Source organism: Dasypus novemcinctus, chromosome 11, assembly GCF_030445035.2.
Source record: "Dasypus novemcinctus isolate mDasNov1 chromosome 11, mDasNov1.1.hap2, whole genome shotgun sequence".
Classification (NCBI taxonomy): Eukaryota; Metazoa; Chordata; class Mammalia; order Cingulata; family Dasypodidae; genus Dasypus; species Dasypus novemcinctus.
This window is the reverse complement of record NC_080683.1, coordinates 7,697,809-7,717,140: the sequence shown is the minus strand read 5'-3', so window position 1 is coordinate 7,717,140 and position 19,332 is coordinate 7,697,809. Positions and strand designations below refer to the sequence as shown.

At 56.8% G+C, this 19,332-nt stretch overlaps 2 protein-coding genes across 4 annotated transcripts in view; one reads left to right on the top strand and one right to left on the bottom strand.

Moving 5' to 3' along the window:
• Nucleotides 1–1,294: 1,294 nt before the first annotated feature.
• ARMC12 (armadillo repeat containing 12) lies at nucleotides 1,295–18,054 on the bottom strand. Of its 3 annotated transcripts, none has more exons than XM_058306630.1 (6): nucleotides 17,928–18,054; nucleotides 8,261–8,406; nucleotides 7,922–8,056; nucleotides 3,074–3,247; nucleotides 2,859–2,930; nucleotides 1,295–1,646 (listed from the first exon to the last, which is right to left on the bottom strand). In XM_058306630.1, exons 1-6 carry the CDS (start codon nucleotides 18,037–18,039, stop codon nucleotides 1,320–1,322), a joined length of 966 nt encoding a protein of 321 aa, XP_058162613.1. In that variant the 5' UTR covers nucleotides 18,040–18,054; the 3' UTR covers nucleotides 1,295–1,319. The 3 variants fall into 3 exon arrangements, with proteins under 3 accessions (XP_058162613.1, XP_004458374.2, XP_004458375.1); XM_004458317.4 differs by lacking the exon at nucleotides 17,928–18,054 and adding an exon at nucleotides 9,014–12,067; XM_004458318.4 differs by lacking the exon at nucleotides 17,928–18,054 and adding an exon at nucleotides 9,095–12,065.
• The window catches only part of FKBP5 (FKBP prolyl isomerase 5), a 147,406-nt gene continuing 140,963 nt past the window's right edge, over nucleotides 12,890–19,332 (top strand). The window contains exon 1 of the mRNA XM_071218427.1: nucleotides 12,890–13,116. The gene's annotated coding sequence lies outside the window, so the exon portion shown is untranslated. The remainder of the gene's footprint in view (nucleotides 13,117–19,332) is intronic.

The window sequence follows — 19,332 nt, the reverse complement described above, 5'->3', positions numbered from 1 at the left end:
ATGCCAGAATTGGCCGTGGACTAGAAAATGGTTTTCAAACTCTGCTTCAGTCCATAACTGGCCCACATGGGCTGCCTCCAAATCAAAGGCTAGCAGACTCAGCAAAGCTTCAATTTTAGGTTTTTCTTGCATAACGCATTGTTAGCGGCCACCTCCATTGGTTTGCCAGCAAGCAACTCACAGAAAACACAATGAACAAACAAGAGGAAAGGAGGAGACCTGAAAGTGATGAGTGCCTTCGGTTGGAGAGCCTGGAGACCTCGTGGCTATGGGTTCTTACGACTTTTACAATTGCTCTGGTTTCCAAAGCTAAGACCCAGGCACGTTCAGGGTGCTCCACAAAAAGCTGGACAAACGTGGGACCCATCGCTCTCTAAGGCCCTTTCCAGGGCTAGTCTTTCGTTTCCTCGACGACGATTTCACAGCTGCTAGGAGCCATCTTCGATGAACGCTCTCTGTATGTGAGCATGGCGCTAAGGGGCTTACATTCGCTAACTCATCTCCTCCTCCCACTGCCCCTGAGGTAGTGTAAATGGCTTGCCCAAGGCCACACAGCTGGTCAGTGACCGAGCAGGGATTCAACTCCAGCAGTCTGATTCCAGAGCTCTCACTCTCAAATTAACTCACAGTTCACAATCATTAATGCTGTTCAGCCAATATGTTCCGTTCTTCCTTGGACACATGGTAAGATTTCGCTTCCCTACCCCTTTGGTCAATGAAATATAAGCAGAAGTGGTAAGCATCGTTTCTGGTTGGAACTTGATGAGCTGGTTATCACTGCCACATGCCCTTTCTCTTCCCTAACAGTTGTAGAGACACAACGACCGAGCCTCTCAGCCTCAGTCCCTGAGTAAGGATGGCATGGAATTGACCTCTGCCTCTCCCTGCACCTAACCTGTGATGGACATGCAGTGTGAATCAAAATAAACTTTTGTCATTTTAAGCCACTGAGATTTGGGGGGGGGGGTTGCTTGTTACTGCAGCATAGCTTAGCCCATCCTGACTAATCCAAGGCTCTACTACCTCTTGTTGATTGATTTTGCCCTCAGTCCTCAAATCTGCCCTCTCCCAACTCTCTGAAAGCATTGGCTCCACGCTCAAATCGGAAAAGCAGCAAGATTAGAGGGAGTTTGTCCATCTAAGAGCGTACATGGAAATAAGGATGTATTTGGGGAGACACACCCATACTGCGTCATGCTCTGGGGCAGGGGTAACACTGGAGGAAATCTACCCTGTGCCCTGGAAGGCGCTGGACAGACACCGCCTGCCAAGCTTGTCTCCCATACTCATGTACTGACTCTCCGTAATTTTATTTCCCATTAGTTATTAAAGTAGGAAGAACTGGGCTTGCAGGAGGAGGACCGGGCTCCCAAGTCCGGGGGGCACTGCAGGCTGACTATGACCTTGCAGGCCTGGATCTGAACCTCCTCCTCGGGGTGGATGACGAGGCTGAGCAGCCGGTCCGCCAGGCGCGACTCGTCCCCAAAGAGGGCTTCGTGCAGGGACTGCTCGTTGTAATGCCACTTCACAGCCTGGTAGTGGGGCGAGTTCCGGCCCTCGCTCAGGCGCTCGGCGAACACCAGCGCCTCAAACAGCAGGCCCCCCGGCTGGGAGGCCTGGAACAGGTTCAGGAAGTTGGAGTGCACCTGGGGCGGGGATGGAGAGAATTCAGGCACGAAATCCCAGGGAACCGGCGGGACGCGGCAATTCTGTTCTCGTTCTCTGATTCGCCCACTGTCTCAGCTCACCAGGACATCTACATTTCAGATTCAGATTTGGGATTTTTTGTTTGTGTTCCTTCAACTATCATACTCTAACTTAATCGCATTGTGGTCATAAAACACAAGTGATATAATAACACTGTTTGTGGGAAATTCGTTGAGACATAAACTTTAGGGCTGAGGGTGTAGTAATTTTTATGTTTTTTTGCCTGCTTGAGAGAAATGCACGTATAATAATTGTAGAGAGCAGGGTTCTAGGTATGTCTAAAGGCTCAAGTTTGTTTTCTGTGTCATTGACAACAAGTAATCCCTTACTAACTTTAGATTTTTATCAACTGCTGAAAGAATAGTTAAAATCTCTCAAACCTCCCACTGTGGTGGTAGAAGTATCAATTTCTTCTTCAAGTTTTATCAGGTTTTGCCGTATATAATTTGAGGTTATGTTTTTAGGTATATACGAGTTTAGAGCTGCTTCATTCCTCTGATGACTCGATTATTACACAGTAACCCCTTCTAGTCCTAATAACATCCCCTGATGAGATGTGAGCAGAAGTGGCAAGCGTCACGTCTGGCTGGAACTTTCAAGAGCCCTCCATCACTGCGCATGCCCTTTTTCTTCCCTAGTAGCTGTAGAAACACAGCGGCGAGCCTCCCTCCGTCTCTGTACCTGTGTGAGGATGATGTGGAGGGATTGCCTGACCCTCCCCGACAGCTGATCTGATCTGGGATGAATGTGTAGTTTTGGAGGATTGTTGGTATTTGGGTTTTTTTTTTAGGAGGTACTGGGGATTGAACCCAGGACCTCATACGTGGGAAGCAGGTGCTCAACCACCAAGCTACCCCCACTCCCTAGACATGTAGTTTTAAGTAATTTTTTCCTGCTATCGAAATACCTAAATTAGCCCTTGTTTTGTCACCTGAGTCCCTTTCAGAGTTCAGAAAGCCCCGCAAAGGAGAACCCCCTCCCAGCAAGACGGGTTCTCATTCCACCAGGGAAAGGAAGAAGGGACCGTCTTCAAGACATCGAGGTCAGAGGCAGGAGGAGGAACCAGGCGACGTCTTCAGGGCTAAGTCTGCCCGGAGGATCCACGATGCTTCCTTCCCCAACACCCCAGCCCTCTTCCGTGCCTCCCTCACCTTGCAGTTGAGAATGTCATAGAGCAGGTCGTTCTTCTGCGCCAGCTGGCTCAGCAGGCGTGCAGCTTGCACCTGGAGAGGGGAAAGAATTAAAGCCCGAGAGGGCGGGGGGCCTGGGCGCCAGCGGGCGGTCCCCCAGTCTCCGCGCCCCCCCCCACCACGTGCCGCTCCAGGGCTGGCCTGGGGGGTGCGGCCGCGGCACGGTCCTCGGGCACCTGGGCCAGGATGTAGTCCGACTGCAGGATCTCCATCAAGGCGGGCATCACCCGCCGCAGCTGCGGGTGCACGTAGTCGGGCAGGGGGATGCTGTTGAGGAGCCGGAGCCCCGCCATGTGCACGTCCAAGTCCCAGATGGTGGAGATCAGTTCCAGAACCTTGATGGAGTGCTCCTGGGAGGAAGGAAGAGAAGGAGCTGCTCTTCCAGGTGGCTGCCCACCACTGACTCAGCCTCCGTCCTCGTTCTCTGTCGCCCCCAACCACGACCCTGGCCAGACCCGGCGGACGGTTCTCTCTCCCTTGAACTCTCAACCTGGTTCGACCTCGCTGACCACACCCCACCTCCTGGGAATCCTTTCCTCCCTGGGCGGCTCTTCCAGACTTCTTTCCCGGTTCTCCTACCCAACCTCCCTCCTCTAGCTACGCCACTTCCTTAGTGCTGTCGTCCAGACTCAGTGTTAAGTACCATCTACATGGCGATTTCTCTCAAGCGTCTGTGTCCAGCCCAGCTCTCTGCGCTGCTTGCCAGAGCCATGGGCTCAGCGGGGTATCTACCAGACCTCTCAGAGGTAACATACCGTCCTCATGCCACAAGCCTGCTCCTTCCACAGCCGTCCCGGGAGTCACCCTCCTTCCCTCCGCTGAGACTCAAAGCCCTTGACTTTCTCTCACACCCCTTTTCCAGTCCTTTGGGGAATCCTGTTGGCTCTGCCTTCCAAACAGATCAACAACCAAGCTACTTCTCACCACGCCAACTTCTACAACCCTGCTCCAAGCCGCCACCACCTCCTGTTGGGGTTCTGCCTTCGGCCTCCTGGTTTCCACCCTAGAGCCCCCATCCCCAACCTCCTGGTGGTAGAGCAGATGGGTTAAGCTGGTCACGCCTTGCTCAAGAGCCCCATTTCATTCAGGGTCAAAGCCAAAGTCGTGACAGTGGCTTACAAGGGCCATATACCCTTTCCCTCCCATGTTATGCCCTTGCCCTCATCTCCGAGTCTCTCCCTTGTTCCCGGGGCTCCCACCACAGTGGCCTCCTAGCTCTGCCTTGAGCACGCCAGGTGCACAGCTATCTTAGGGCTTTTGTGCAGGCTCTTCCTGCTGCTTTGAGAGCTCACCCCGCAGGTTCTCAGAGCTCGCTCTCTTACCTCCTTCAAGACTTTGCTTAAATGTCACCTTTTCTACAAGGCCTTCCCTGACCACTCCCTCTATTTTATTTTCTTAAAATACATATGTTTTTATGACTACCTCCTTTAAAAGTGCGACACCCCTCCCACTCCAGCCTTCCGTAACCCCCGTCTTTATTTCTCCATACCACCATCACATGTAACACGCTTTTTAAAATCACTTATTTTGAAATAATTATAAATTCACAGCAAGTTGCAAAGTTAGTCCAGAGAGGTCCCGTGTACATGTCACCCGGTTTCCCCCAGTGGTTGCACCACGTAATAGTACGATATCGAAACCAGGGCAATGCGCGCGTCTAGTTCTACGTCTCTTCATCACGCGTGCGGATTCGTGAAACCACCCCTGCCATCGAGATACGGACCCTTCCATCAACACACACGTCTTCCCCTGGCTGTCCCTTCAAGTCGCCGCTGGCCTCTGCCCCCCACACCACTGCACCTGCGGCAACCACCCATCTGTTTTCCAGCTCTACAATGTTATGATTTTGGACATTTTACAGAAATGGAATCGTACACTATGTGACATTTTGAGATTGGCTTTTTTTTTTTTCCACTCAGCAAGAAGGCTTTGAGAGCCATCCAAATAGCTTTGTATATCGAGACACCAATGTACATACCACAGTGTGTTTAGCCAGTCGCCTACTGAGGGACAGTTTGGTGGTTTCCAGTATTTGGCTATTACAAACAAAGCTGCTAGGAACAGTTCGTACAGGACTGTGCAGACGTAGGTTTTCATTTCTCTCGGGTAAATGCCTAGGAGTGCTATTGCTCACCTGTGTGCTAAGTGTACCTTGAAGGGAACTGCCAAACCTCTTTCCAGGGTATGAGTAAGAGACCCAGCATTGGTATTGTCACTTTCTACCTGAGCTGTTCTAATAGGTACATAGTAAGAGCTCATGTTGTCTTAACTTGCAGTGCCCTAAGGACGAGTGCTGCTGAAAGTCTTTTCACGCGTTTAGTTGCCAGCCATATACCCTCTCCAGTGAAATAACGCTTTGTGTCTTTTGTCCATTTTCTAACTGGACTGCCTGATTTAACATGAATTTTGAGAGTTCTTTACATAACTAAATGTGAGTCCTGTGTTAGGTAAGTGGTTTGCAAAGATTTTCTCCCAGTCCATAGCTTGCCTTTTCATCCTCGTACCCGGTCTTTCCCAGAGCAAACATTTCTAACTTTGAGGAAGTCCAACTTCGTTCGATTTTAGGTTTGTGGACTGTGCTCTTGGTGTCATGTCTACAAACCCTTCACCAAACCCTGGATCTGAAAGAGTTTTCTCTTTTAAAACTGTGGCTCCCTCCCCCACCCCAGGTCTCCTAATCCCCATTCATTTTCTTTTTCTTTCTCTTTCTCTCCACCTGATAGATGTGTAACGCTCTCTCTGTTTCACTTATTTACTGCCTGCCTTGCCCTGCTAGAATGTAAGCTCCACCAGGAGGGATCTTTTCTGTTCTGTTTATTGCACACCGTAGGTGCTCGACGTACATTGGTTGAGAGAATAAAGAGAACTTGGGTTCTGGGAGGTGAAACGCTGGGGCCAAGGAGTACTATCAAAGGCAGATAACCTCACGAGCCATGGGCCACGTCAGAAGAACCTGAGAATCTGGGGGGGGGGGTGCAGTATTCCCATGAGAATTAGCATCCCCAGTACCTGCTCCTCCCTGCCGCCACCCGCCTCCTGAGACTTGAGGGCAGGCAGGAGTTAGCAAGCCTGGGGCGCAGGGAACAGCAGGTATGGGGGGCCAGGCAGAGGGAGAGCATGAAACTTCCGCGGCAAGTGGGGCAGGGGCCAGAAGCCGGCAGGGGCCGCCGTGCACGGTGTGCTGAGAGCAGGGGCTGATGGGACCGATGCCTTGGAGAGCAGGGGCTGACTTAGAGAAGGCGGCGAGCTCCATTCTGGATGCACTGGGGTAGAAGGCCTCTGAGCCGTCTAAGTGATACGACCAGAGCCGCTGCTCACGGATGTGGGGTGAGAGGAGCCCCAGGCCGCAGATGGCGGCCAGGAAAGGACGCAGAGGGAACAACTGCTTTCCTCCGAGAGAACACGGGGGTCCCGGGGCGCAGACGCTGGGGAAGGAGGAGCCAAGCTCGGGCACCTGCATCAGAATTTCCTTGGGGGTGGGGGGAAGGCTTGTGAAAAACACAGCTCCCCTGTCGAACTGGACTAAAAGTGGGACCCTAAAATCTTCGTTTTTACCCTACTCTCCAGGCAATTCTGAGATGATAGAGGCTCAACTGTCTTAGAGAAAATGAGAGGGTTTGGGGAGGAAGTAGAGGCAGCAGCTGAAGAGCTGGAGAGCTTTCCCCCGCCAAAAAAAGAAAAGTTGGATGGCAAAAATTTTAAAGTGAAAATGTTAGGTGTCAGGGAGGTAATGGCCCAACAGAAACAATCCTGCCCAGTCGGTGGGGGTGAAAGTAGTTATCACCCTTCTGGAAACATCCTGCTCCTGCCCACACACCTGAGAGAAACCCTCCCGAGAGGGGGAGCTGAGCCAGAATGCTCACGGCGTACCGTGTAGACAGCAGGAGCCTGGAAACAGCTCGAATGCCTACCAAAGGACAAATGGATAAATAAAACGGCAGGGGAGTCACATACCAGGATACTGCACAGCAGCGAAAAAGAAGGAACTAGAGCCACCTATGTCTATTAGGATGAACCTTCCAATGTTGGGGACGGGCAGAGGGGAAACACAGAAAAATACAAGCTGCACGCTTCCATGGCTATGAAATGTAAAAACATCCCAAACTCTATTTCACTTATTTATTGCCTGCTTTGTCCTGTTGGAACACGCAGAGATTCAGGCACAAATGGTAAAACTACAAAGAAAATCAAGGAACTGATAAACAAAACGCAGGGGAATGATTGCCCCTGTTTGCGGGGGGCACCTCACATATGGATGACGATGCATTTCTTAGCCTGGGTTGGAGGCAGGCAGCTCTCGTTTTACTATTCTTTCTCCCTTGCACATGGATTATACATTCTTACAGGTTTTAAATATTTTATTTATTTTTAGTTTCTGAGAGACAGACCATTTGCTGGAGGGAGATGTGGAAGTCAAAAAAGAGGCTTTTTGGCTTTCTTTTCTTAAGAGGAGGGGATCAGAGCATGCTAAATGGAAGTGGGAAGGAGCCAGGAGAGGCCATTCCAGCTGAGAGGCTAACCAATTAGAGAGGCCCTTATGGATCCAGAGCCCAGACTGACACTGACCACAGAAAGGAATAAAGCCATTTGTTTTCGTGGCACCGGCAGGAAAGGAGTAAAGGATGTGTAGAAACAGGTGAGCTGAGGGCTGAACGGTGGGACGCTGGGAGAACTGACGCCTGGGGGCTTCTGTTTTCTCCAGGTAGTGGGGGGGGGGTAGGCACCCATGGGCACCTACCAGCCTCTGGCCATCACAGACATGGGGACCATCTGTATTTGGGGTTCAGAGGTACTCCCGGTGCCCTTGCTCAGTTTCGTCCTGAGTTTCAAAGGCTCTTCCTGCCCTGCTGGGAATCTGACCAGCAGGTTCCCACCTATTTCCAAGGAAAAATTTATTTCTGGGTTCCAAACCCAGAGTCAAACAAACTCCTGGAAAATACTCCGTTAGCCTCTGCCACTTCTGAAGGGCTCACGGGCTGTGGCTGTCCTGCGCGCCCCACTCCACCACTGGCCCCCGGGCTCACCTGGATCTTGAGTCTGAATTTTCTGATGCCAGAGAAAGCCTTGAGCGTGTTCAGAGCTTGGATTTTGACGCTGTTGTCCTGGTCATCCAGCATGGAGCCCACCAGCCTGACGTCATCGGGAGTGCAGGCAGAGGCCTACGGCGCGTGGGCGGAGGAGAGCAGGTGGGAGAGGCGGGTGTCTCCAGCCCCCTGGCCCTCACGGCCCCCTCAGCACAACCCTCCCTCCATCAGCCGGAGAGGTGACAGGCCCCAGGACCAAGCCTGGCCAAAGGGACAGGGGATGAGCTGCAGCCCCGGGGCCCCACCCAACGGGAGGGGCCCCGGCCCCCCTTCCCTCACCTCGGCCTCCAGCAAGTACACACAGCGCGTGATGCTGTGCAGGATCATGCTCTTGGCGTACTCATCGTGTTTGCACTCCAGAGAGTTGAGGAGCCTCCGCAGCTCGCCCGAGTCCCGCCCGCGCCGCTCTCGCTCGATGGCCAGGCCTAGACAGCCACCCCGACCCAGTTCAGGCTGTGGACTCAGACGTGACAGAAGATTGGGGACGTGGAGAGGGGGAGAGGGACCTGGGACAAGGCTTGCCTGCCTTTTCTGTAAAGAGCCTTCTGGCTGTATGCAGGACTATCGTGTACAGTTGAATGGGGTGTCCACTGCACAAGGGCACCCTATCTAATGGTTTATGGCCCCTAACGTAGCTATCACAGATTTGTGTCTTTCTTAGGACCATTTCTGGCATATGGCAGTTACCTGGAGCGTTTCAATGTAATCGGTATATGGCGGTCATTTCCCAACAGGTGGCAGTAAGGAATCTTGCACAAGGGGTTTCTGAGGCCCGTCTGCACGAGGCACCACAGGAACGGGTGGAGCTCTGGTCCTGCGTGCCCACATGTCCCCTTTCCCTAAAGTCCCGAGCTCCTGGGAGCTGGAGTGACCGTGGTGTTTGGAGATCTGCCAGCTGAGCCTGAGCGTGAGCCCCCACCCGGGGGCCCCTGAACTGGCATCTCCAGCAGAGCCTCGTCTAGGGGGCTGCAGGGTGGGTGTGGGAAAGATGGGGAGAGAGAGAGGAGGGAGAGCGAAACGTGGAGGAGTCACCTTCGGGCCCTCCCACAGGGAAGTCCTCGGAAGCGGGGGCCTTCGGGGGCAGAGCCCTCTCCCCAGGGCCCGGGCACTCACGGGCGATGCAGGTGGGCGAGGCGGTGCAGATGGGCGGCTGGCATTTTATGCCGGCCCTGATGGCCTTGTAGAGCAGGTAGACGGCCCCGGCGCCCGTCACCAGGCCCACCACCCCTTTGCGGAGGTCCAGGTGCCCCAGGCACTCGGTGATGCTCATCCCCATGTCTCCGGCGCCGCCTCGCAGGCGGGAGGTAGGCCCGAGGCGCCCGGGGAGGGGCATTCCGGAACCAGAACTTTCCGGCAGGGCCAGGAACCAGGTACCAGACTCAGAACGCGGGCAACAAAGGGAATCGGGGAGAGGATGGGTGGAGGGCAGTGGTCGGGGAGAGGTGGCAGCGGGGGGCAAGTGGAAGGAGTGAGGTTTCGGTGGTGGAGGCTGTAAGAAATGGGGTTCGGGGGGAATAAAAAGGCTGGGGGCAGGGGGGACCTTGCCTTGGCCTTCTCTTTAGGCCAACCAGGTTGACGGGGCCCCGGCAGGTGGCTCCAGAGGCTGCCTCTCCTCCACCAGAGGGCGGCAGAGGCCCGTTTCTGGGCTGGGGCCTTTGGGTCTTTCTGGGAGGGGTTCTGGGGTCTGCCCAAAGGCAGCCGGGTCCCCTCATTCCCTGGCCCTCTGGTCTTTGGTCTTTCCACCAAGGACCCTTCCTTGGGCCTCAGGGTGTTTCTGCAGGCAGCCCCTTGCTTCCCCAGCTGGAGGATGACTAGGAGGAGAGCAACTTAAAAGTTCTGCAGTCTCTGGGGCAATTTCACCTTTTCCAGCATCTGCCTGTTCCCCTGCCGTTTCCATTTACCTGTCTGACCAAAAGCAGGAGTTTCTGCAGCTCCAGCCCCTAGCACAGGACCCCTGCACAGAGGAGCCGCTCAAGTCCAGCTCTGCCCTTCTCGGAGGAGTTGGGAGGCAGAACAATGTCCCTGGAAACGGGGACTCCAGGTGCATCTACCCGAAGGCACCCTTGACGAGGAAGGGACTGCCCTTGCCTGGGTCTCGGTTTCCCTATTTGTCACCTGAGGGAACCCAAATTTACCATTCTGAAACCCCAGTGACTGCTCCCACCATCCCACCGAGTTGATCCTGCAGCCTGCACATCCCAAGGAAATGGTGCTCTGTTCTTTAAAGGCCGCCAAAGGAGGGTTCTTTTGTGGCCCTACTTAACTCCTTCCTGCTACGCCTAAAGCCCCTTTCTTTTGTTCTGCCCTCAAATGAGTCAGAGGCAGTGTCATCCCCAGGGCACATTTTTACCAGTCCCGAGCACAATGAAAAACAAAGGCACAGGAATGGCTCCTTGTTGGTGTAAAATAGAAGACAGGCTTTTCTTGGGAATTAATGTACTTAGTTCAGAGATGAAGTCTTCTCCTGTTTGGAGGAGATTAAAATGTCCTTTCTTTATGAAATGATGGTAATAGGCCATAGGTGTGTGGGTTTTTTTCCTAAAGAATTATTTATTCCCCTTCCTCCCCCTCCCCCCCCCACTCGCTCTCTGCTCTGTGTCCATTCACTGCACGTTCTTCTGTGCCTGTTTGTCTTCTCTTCTCTTTAGGGGTTACTGGGAACCGATCCTGGGACCCTCCGACGTGGCAGAGAGGCGCTCAATTGCCTGAGCCACCTCAGCTCCCTGGTTTGTTGTGTCTCTCACCATCTGGCCTCTGCATCTCTTCCTTGCTTTGCCATCCTGCCAAACCAGCTCACCACGTGGGCCAGCTTGCCTTTACCAGGAAGTCCCAGGAACCAAACCCGGGGCCCTCCATATGGTAGACGGGAGCCCAATCACTTGAGCCACATCCGCCTCCATGTAGGTGCGTTTTGAATGTTCTTAGGGAGCAAAATTAAAAGCTGGCAACTCTATTGGGAATTTGGTTTTTGTTTCTTGTTTTGCTTTGTTTCGTTTTTCCTCTCAAATTCAGCAATCTGGAATCATTGGCTGGGGGGAAGTCAGATTCCAGATAGTCACAGCCTGCCCTGAGTGCCTTACCTGCTCTCACCAAGGCAAAAGGACATGGCCTGCCCTGGTACACACTTCTCTGCCATCTGGGCCACCTTTTCACCTCAAGGCTTATGTCCTCACTATCTGAGGGGTTGCTGAGTTTAGGGTGAGCTCTGGTCAGACTGCTGGGGTTCAAACCTGGTCCAGACCGGGACTTAGCTATGTGATCTTTTTGTGCCTCAATTTTTCCACCTGTAAAATGTGAACTCTAATACCTACTTCACAGGGTTGTGAAGAGTAACACCCTGGAAACAATGCCCAGCACACGCAGCTCAACAAATGTTGGCTATCTTAACGATTATTCTTAGAAGGTTTTCTTACAAAATGTTGTGTGGGAAGGCAGAGCCAAGAGAAAGCCTGCCTCTGTGCATCCTGGACTGAAAGACATTTGCTAGTGCCTTCCGTCCACCCACTACCCCTCCCCTGATCTTTTCAGGCTAACCAATCCCAACTCCCTTGACCCATTTAACTGCCCTGAGCCTCTTCAGAGCTCTCCCTGAAGTCCACTCAAATACTACATTAGGAGCACCGTCCGTCCCACCCCTCCGTTCCCATGACCTGCTTTGGCCCCCAAACCATCTCCCCCCCCCCCCTTGAAATCCTATTGCCACAGCCTCATTCTCTTTACCAGCACCCTGTCACTGGGTCCTTTATATTGGGGGGGGGGGGGGCGCTAACGCGTGTAAGACCCGTGCTAGGCCATCACAGACGGTGACCCTGGAGGGCCAGCACTTTTGGGCACCAGAGAAGCTAAGGAAAAATCAGCCTCCTCTCTAACGAAAAGTTCACTGGAGTCAGATCCGCTTGGGATCAAATCCCAGCAGCGTGGGGTTTGGACAAATTCATAATCTGACTGTTTCCTCATCCGGAACACGGGTCTGCTAACACCCACCCACGCTGCTGAAGGGCTGCTGTCAGGGCGGGATCAGGTGCTGTGCCGGCGCCCAGGGCACGCTCGACACGTGCGCGCCGCCCCGGCCGAGGGCCAGGAAGCGGCCCGGGGCCGGCCGCGCCGCCACGCGGGGCCCGCTCCCCGAGCCCGCTCCTTCCCCGCCCGCGCCGCCCCGGGCCCGGACCCGGCGCCTGAGGCCTCCGGGCAGCTCCTGACGCCGGCGGAGGCGCGGGGACCCGCACAGAGCCGGCGACTGCACGAGCGCCGGGCGACGCCCCCGGCGGCGGGGGCGGGGGCTGGACCCAGGCGGCGCCCTTCCCCGCCCGGGCCTCTCCCCACTCCCCCCTCCGCGCATCCGGCGGCGGGCACAGGATGTTCTTTCGCTCCCGGCCCCCGCCCCCGCCCGCACGTTCCCTCGCCTCCCTCCCCCACGCCGCCGCGCCCGGCGCCGGCACCTTGTTTAACTCCTTCCTGCCCCGCGTTCCGCGGCGCCCGGGCGCCCCCGTGGGGTCCCGCCGTCCCGGCCGCCCCCCGGAGCGCGCAGCGAGCGGGTCGGCGGGTCCGGAAGGGGCAGGGCGGGGCGCCGCGGTCTGCGGGATCTCCTGGCCCGTCGGGGGTGGGGGGGGTGCGGGGGTTGGAGGAGCCCGGGGGGCGCAGGCCCCCTTCTCCCGGCCCCCGGCCCGGGTCGGCGGCGCGGTGGGGGCAGGGGCAGCGCGCACGCGGGCGAGCGGCGCTCCCGAGGAGGGCGGCCCGGAGGGAAGGTCAGGGCGGGGGCGGCAGGATCCCAGGCCTTCTTACCCCCCCACCCCCCGCCCCGGGCCGGGATAAGAAGGGGCCCCGGGCTCCCAGAGAGGATGGAGCGAGGCCACACCCTCGGGCTGTCGTCACCGTTTCTAAGGCAACCCGGAGGCGGGAAAGCGGGCGGGAGAAAGAAAGACCTTCGAGAAAAGGGGCTGCCGCCTGCGCTGGGGCCCGGGGGCGGGCATTTCGGGCTTCATCCCTCCCTCGGGCTCCAAGAAACTGAGTCAGGGGCAGGTTCTGTGCGTTCCTTCATTCAACAAACATTTATTGAACTTTAACTTGGCGCGTGCTTCTCCGCTGGGAAGCCGCGGCGCTCCATCCGAACACTGCCCCCTTCCGGCTGCCGGCAGGTAGGGGGGCCGTGCGTCCCGGGTTGTTTATGGAACCTGCGTAATTATTAACAGTGCCCCTTTTCACGCTTAAAAGTGTCCCGGGACGGTGGTAGTTAAGGGAGACCTTGTTCCCCGATTCAGGGAAGGCGCCAGCCACGGGCTGGGGGGCGGGCACGGAAGGACGGCTAGCTATGGTCCGCCCTGCGTGTGATGGACACTTTCCTGGCGCTTTGTATCCTCTCTAATCTTTGCCCCTCATTCTGCAGGGTAAGTTATTACTAGCTCCTTTACAGTTGAAGATCCTGGCTCAGAAAGGTTAGGAGGCTTGCCCAAGGCCAAACAGCTAAGTGCTGGAACCCGGATCCAGGATCCAGCCTCCAAAGTCTGAGTGCTTCCTTCCCAATAGATGATATGAAATGAATAAAAGACACGGTTGCCGCTTAGAAGGAGCTTAGAATTTATGGAAGGGAAAGGTCGAAAACACTACCGGCCATCACTAAGCAATAAAATATAGAAAAGATCAGAGGCAGTTTTCAAGGTTCAGAGGGAAGTTCATGACAAAACAATCAGTGTGGGGTGTATCCTGTAGGAGGTGATTTTTGAGCTGGGTCACGAGCCAGGATCACTGGGTGTTTGGATGGGGGTGGGAGGGAAGGTGTGATACTAAAGAAGAGAACAGTCTGGGGCATCACAGCAGGGTCCCAGAGCTAGCAGGCTGGAATCTCCCAGCAGGGAGAAAATCCTTCTGTGAACCCCAAAGCCACTCACTGATGGTGCCCACTCTCCTTCCTGCTCTTCCTGCCCTCTCCTCCTCTCTGGTTTTGTCTCTTTCTGGGACAGAGGCTCCCAGCAGGCAGCTGCACTCATTCCACTCTGCACTCAGGGTCTTTGCAGAGTATGTGGCATAACTCCCAGATGTGTACTTGGACGTTAGTGTCTCCTTTTCACACCTCCCTCTGAAGGTTTGGGGGAAATGAAAAATAGTGCTTCCTTTAAACAAAAGGGCCCGGGGAGCATCAGGCAGCCAATAGGCTTGGTGGGAAGAGATGGACCAAGTCAGGAGAAAGAACTGGAAGGATGAGAAGGGAGTACAACTCAATGGAGCGTTCACTCAAGGAACACTTGCTGCTCTCTGGCCGTGCACCAGGCCTCGTGCTGGACCGTGTGGCCTGGACATACCACGAATGAATCTGGGACTCTCCCACGAAGTGCATAAGTTAGCAGCTGGTGTACCAGCATGCTTAGCTGAGGAGTCTGAAGTTGATAACATACACAATAAAAGGTGTTTGAGAAAGATTATTCCAGCAGGGTGTGTAGGAGGAAGGAAAAGCCTGGATCAGAAAGGAAAGTGTAGCAGCCACTGTGGGAATGTAGGCCAAAGGTAGAATCTATGAGGCTTAGAAAGGAAAGAGTGAATGAGAAAAATAGCAAACATAATAAATCTTGTAATAAGTGCTGCCAAGGGAAAGAGCTGTGGGTTGCTGGTTAACAGGCCAGATACAGAATCATGAAGGAGAAATAGTAGTTAGGAGGAGTCCGCTTTTGTGGTGAGTCTGGGGAACAGGAGGCCCCAGGGGCCAATGGGGTGGCGCTGGTACGGGAGGCCCGAGGATGAGTTCAGTCACACCTGAAGGCAGGTGTCCCAGAGGTGACTGGACTTAAGTCCAGGACAGTGGGCCACCTGGAGAGAGCGACCCCGTCCCTGTAGGTGCACAAACGGCTTCAGAACCATCACTGACCTGCTGTCATGGACGGGTTTCACGTACAGGTCGATAACAGTGAAGGTGCCTCCCGAACGGGAGCTAAAGCGAGTGTGGGCTGGAGGTACGTGTGGGAAGGTGGTCCGTGGCTCAGGCAGGTGTTGGCGTTGATCCCCTCACCTGTGGCTACAGAGGGTGCCAGAAATGCCATCAGGTGAACCTGAGGGCACGAGGCCCAGGTGAGGCACTTCAGCAGCCTGGGGTCCCTCCCCCAGCTCCACCCTCAGAGGGCCTGGAGCCCAGGCCTGTGCACACTGCCAGGGCCTTTCCTGGAACTCAGCGGAGGACCGAGCCCCTCCCTGCCTGCCCTGGCACTCTCCAGGCACACCATGTCCCCTGGGGCACCTTATAGACACCCCAGAAGGCTGGGGTGTAGGTCAGTCGTGTCGCCCCCCCCCCCAGGAAGCACACTGCTCTTGGCAGCCATCTGAGCTCCCCAACCTGGCGCTGTCGTCCTCAATGGCTCCACCGGACCACAGGGGAGACAAGGCGCAGCCGAGGAAGGAGGAGCTTTATGGGTGGGTGGCCGGATTCGTGGGTCTTTGAGGTGGCTTTGGGCGGGAGGGTGGGTAAGGCACAAAAGCAGGATCTCAGGCCTCGAGGCACCTCCCCACCTGCCTCTCGGAGGAAATCTTCAGGGGCCTAGTGGTTTTGAGGGGAGGGGTCAGGAAGAGGCTGACCCTGGGTCAGCCAGGACAGAGATGGGGGAGATCTTCTTGTCCTATATCCCACTTCCCCCAGGCTCCTCTCTCTCGCCCCCCTCCCCCCGCCTCTTCCTGCCACCACCCCAGAACAAATCCCCACCCCTCTCTGCACTTCAGAGTAACACCCCCACATCAAGCCCTCCAGGGGCGCCCCGGAGGGGTGGGGTTTGGGGAACGGTGTGCCCAGCCACGCCTGCCTGGTGGGGTGAGGCACGTGCCCCTTCCCGGTGGGCAGAGGTGCCTTTAACGCAGACGCCTTAATGGAGGGGCCAGAAGGCCGAGCGACCGGGCCACGTGGAGGCCCCGCGCGGCTGGCTGGGGCGCAGCCGTGCGCTCGGCCCGCCCACCCCAGGGCGCCGGCGAGCGCGCGGTCTCCGCTAACCGCAGGCTGCGAGAGCGGTTGATCTGGTGAGCGAGCACACCCACTTACCCGGCTGCTGAGTCAGGCTGTTCTCGCTCCCGCTCGCCCGCCCGCCCGCCCGCTCGGGACATTGTGTTCCAGCCCCGGCGAGCTGGCACCGGGCCCAGGCGCTCACACCAGCCTCCTCGCCCTGTTTGTGCTAGCGGCTTGCGCTCGGCACGCAGCCTCGTCGCCGCCGCCGCAGCCCCGCGTGTGTGCGCGCCGCGGTGGGAGCGCCGCGCGGGGACCCGGGCCGGCCGGGGCGGGGAGCTGGCGCGCAGCCTCGGGGGCGCGCGCGGGGCCAGGTGGTCCCGCAGCCCTGCCCCGTTTCCAGTCTTCAAGCACCCAGGCCCACCCATCCCCCATCTCACCCCTGGCCTGGGACGCCCCCCCCCCCCCCCCCCCCCCCGCCCGGTGCCTGGTTTAGCGCAATTGGGCGGGGGCGAGGCGTTGGGGGCAGGACGAGGGGACGGGGCCACCCAGGCTGCCGCCCTAGCCCACCAAGCGCTCGGCCCGGGGGTCTGCAGACGTGGAAGCGGGAGCGCGCCAGACCTGGCCTTGCCAGTCACGTGACGGCGCACGGCGCGAGCCCGTGGCTGGGAGTGGAGGGTGCAGTTCGAGCCCATCCCGGAGGGAGGGTCCCCTTCTCTCGTCCCCTGTCCCTGAGCCTTCCTGCACGGAAGCCTGGAGCTCAGAGACCCCGAGGGATTCCCAGGGGCCGGTAGGCCAAGCCGAGCCTTTTTGGACAGCTTGGGAACCCCCTGGCGGGAGGCCAGGAGTACAGAGAGCGGGGACACCAGCAGGGGGGAGTCCGACGGCGGGGTGGAGGAGGAGGCCGCGAGCGGCCCCTGCAGCTGACCTTTCCCCTCTGTGCAGCCCAAGCCCTGGTTCATTCCGAGTTACGTCTTCTCCTCGCCCGTCCTTGCTCAGAACCACATCTCTTTGTCGTGGTCCTGCAGGTTCTGCCGCCTCCAAGCAGGGACAAAGGATTTTCCTGCTGTGCTCCTACCACGCGGAAGGCTCAGCGTTGAGTCCTTAAGATGTCGTTGCCTAAGGCAGTTCCTGAAGCCTTTTATTCTCCCTCCTTCCCCCTCCACAGTTTGCCTGTGCCCTTTCCCACGCCACGTTCTCCACGTCTCCCCATCCCTCAAGCTCGAGCTTATAGAACCTTCTCAGAACAACTCCAGGCAAGCCTGCCTTCTTCCCCCGAAAGACAGCCCGGCGCACTGGGTTGCTATCTTTCACAGGGTACATGTGTGACCCGATCTGCTTACTCATCCTGTTCTAACCAGATTGGAAGGTCCTTGAGACAGAAAAAACAGTCAGCTTGGGTCGGAGGCCACCCACCACCGCTCCAGCTCATGGCACGGGAGTGGATGTCAGAGAAACGCTGGATGTAGAGAAATGGTGTCCTGGCCTTGGGGGCGTTTACAGGCCAGTCGAAGAGACAGACACGGGGGTGGAGGAGATTAAATTATAACCTGAGCCGGCAGGTGCTGAGTACCAAGGGAGTGGAACGACCCTAGGGTCTCAGAAGGAAGATGGTGGTGTTACAGGGGGGAAAGATGCCCCAAGGTGCAGGGCCTGTGTGTGTGCGCCGAGAAGGCGAGGCGAGGACTGGAGGTGACTCATGTTGATGGACAGCGCAGCCCCATGAAACAGCCTCCTCAGAATTCTCTCCTAGTTAAGGGGCAGGGGGGAGGCTTCGGCGCGGGGCAGGGGAGGGTGCACCGGCCAGGCCTGCCCCGGAGCCAGCCCAGCTTGGAGGCCTTGGGCTCCCCACCCTCCGTCCGGGCACTGCCTGTTCCCTGGGCCGCCACGCCCTCCCTCTACACCCAGGAGAGCTGCCCAGCGCTGCGCGACTCTGGAAGCACTCTGGTCCAGCCCCTGGTGAGCCCCTGGCTGCGCGACCTTGGGCAAGGCACTTCCTTCCCGGCACCTGGCAGCCATCCGCCCCCGCCTCACCTGTGGCTCCGGGGTCAGTGCCTGCAGCAGGGCTCGCCACCTCTCCTGATGCTCCCTGGGCCACTGGGGGCTGCCTGCACCCCCCCCCCCCCCCCGCCCCACGCACACTCATCCGCGGCGCCCAGCCCAGAGCTGAGGCGAGGAACACGGAGTACAGAGTGTGCAGAGGGACGGTAGGTTTCCTGTGGTTGCAAAAGGAACACCGGGACTTTCCCTGGGGGGCCCGAGCTGGGGGAGAAGGGGGGGAGGGGGAGGCCGGCCCCACGGCGCAGCAGCCTCTGCTCTGGTTCCTCCCCTCCTCGGGGCTCCCTGCTCTCAAAAAGCCTGGTACAGTGTGTGACGCTGGGGCCGGAATGTACCGTGTGTTTCAGATGGCCCCTGTCCAGTCCTTCCCTGGCTGCTTTATATTTATATTTCCTTCTCCAGCCGTGGCATCCTGCTGTCAGTCACTCCCCCCCATCTGTCCAGCTCCCACCTGGGCCCCACCCTCCGTGGGTCGAGAGGCAAGTCTCCTCCCCCCACAGTCTAAACGCTTGCAGGAGGTGGCAGTGGTTGGGGTGTGTGCAGAGAGAGCCCCAGAGGGGGAAGTTGGACTCCGGAAAGGTGATTTCCCCCCACCCACCCAGCCCCCTTTCTCTCCATCGCCCGTCTCTGAAAACTGCCCCCAAGGGCATGGAGTCTCCAGACGAGGTCTAAGGGGACCCTCCAGAATGGGTCTGAGGGTGTGCAGCCTGATCTCCCTTCCTTCCTTCAGCACTTCAGGGGGATTGCTGAGCCCAGCGGGACCAGGAGCCAGGCGCCCTATCCGAGTGGGCTCCTACGGCTTGGCGGACTTGGTGATCAGCGATCCGTCAGTCACAGAGAACAGGAGCGGAGGTGGGGGGCCAGGTGGGGGGAGGTCCATCCCCCTCTCCTAGGAGTCACAGGTTTCTTTTAGGAGATGCAAAATGGAATTTGACACTCGGTGGCCTCCTAATGATTTTCTGAGGTGTGACTAGTTTAATCTCAAGGTGGCTTAGATATCCAGAGATCGATAGCATTTATTATCTGGCCTTCCTCTCCCAGGAGCGGACGATGTTATTATTCACTAATTTTAGCTAATATTGATTGAATGCCTCCCAGGGGCCAAGTGTTGAGCTCAGAGCTTGATAGACAGAAGCTCATTTATTCTTTGCAGCAACTCTGGGGGGCGTTGCTATTGTTAGCCCCTTTGTCAGGTCAGGAAACAGAGGCTCAGAGAAGGGCAGAGCAGGGAGTCACACCTAGGTCAGTCTGATGTCAGAGCCAGCACTTCCAAATGGTCTACTAGATTGCTTAGAGCACATACTTAAGCACATACATCCTATAATTTTCAAGCCTCTGGGTCCAATTCTCTTCTCCCCTCAACTAATTCCAGGAAAGCTGT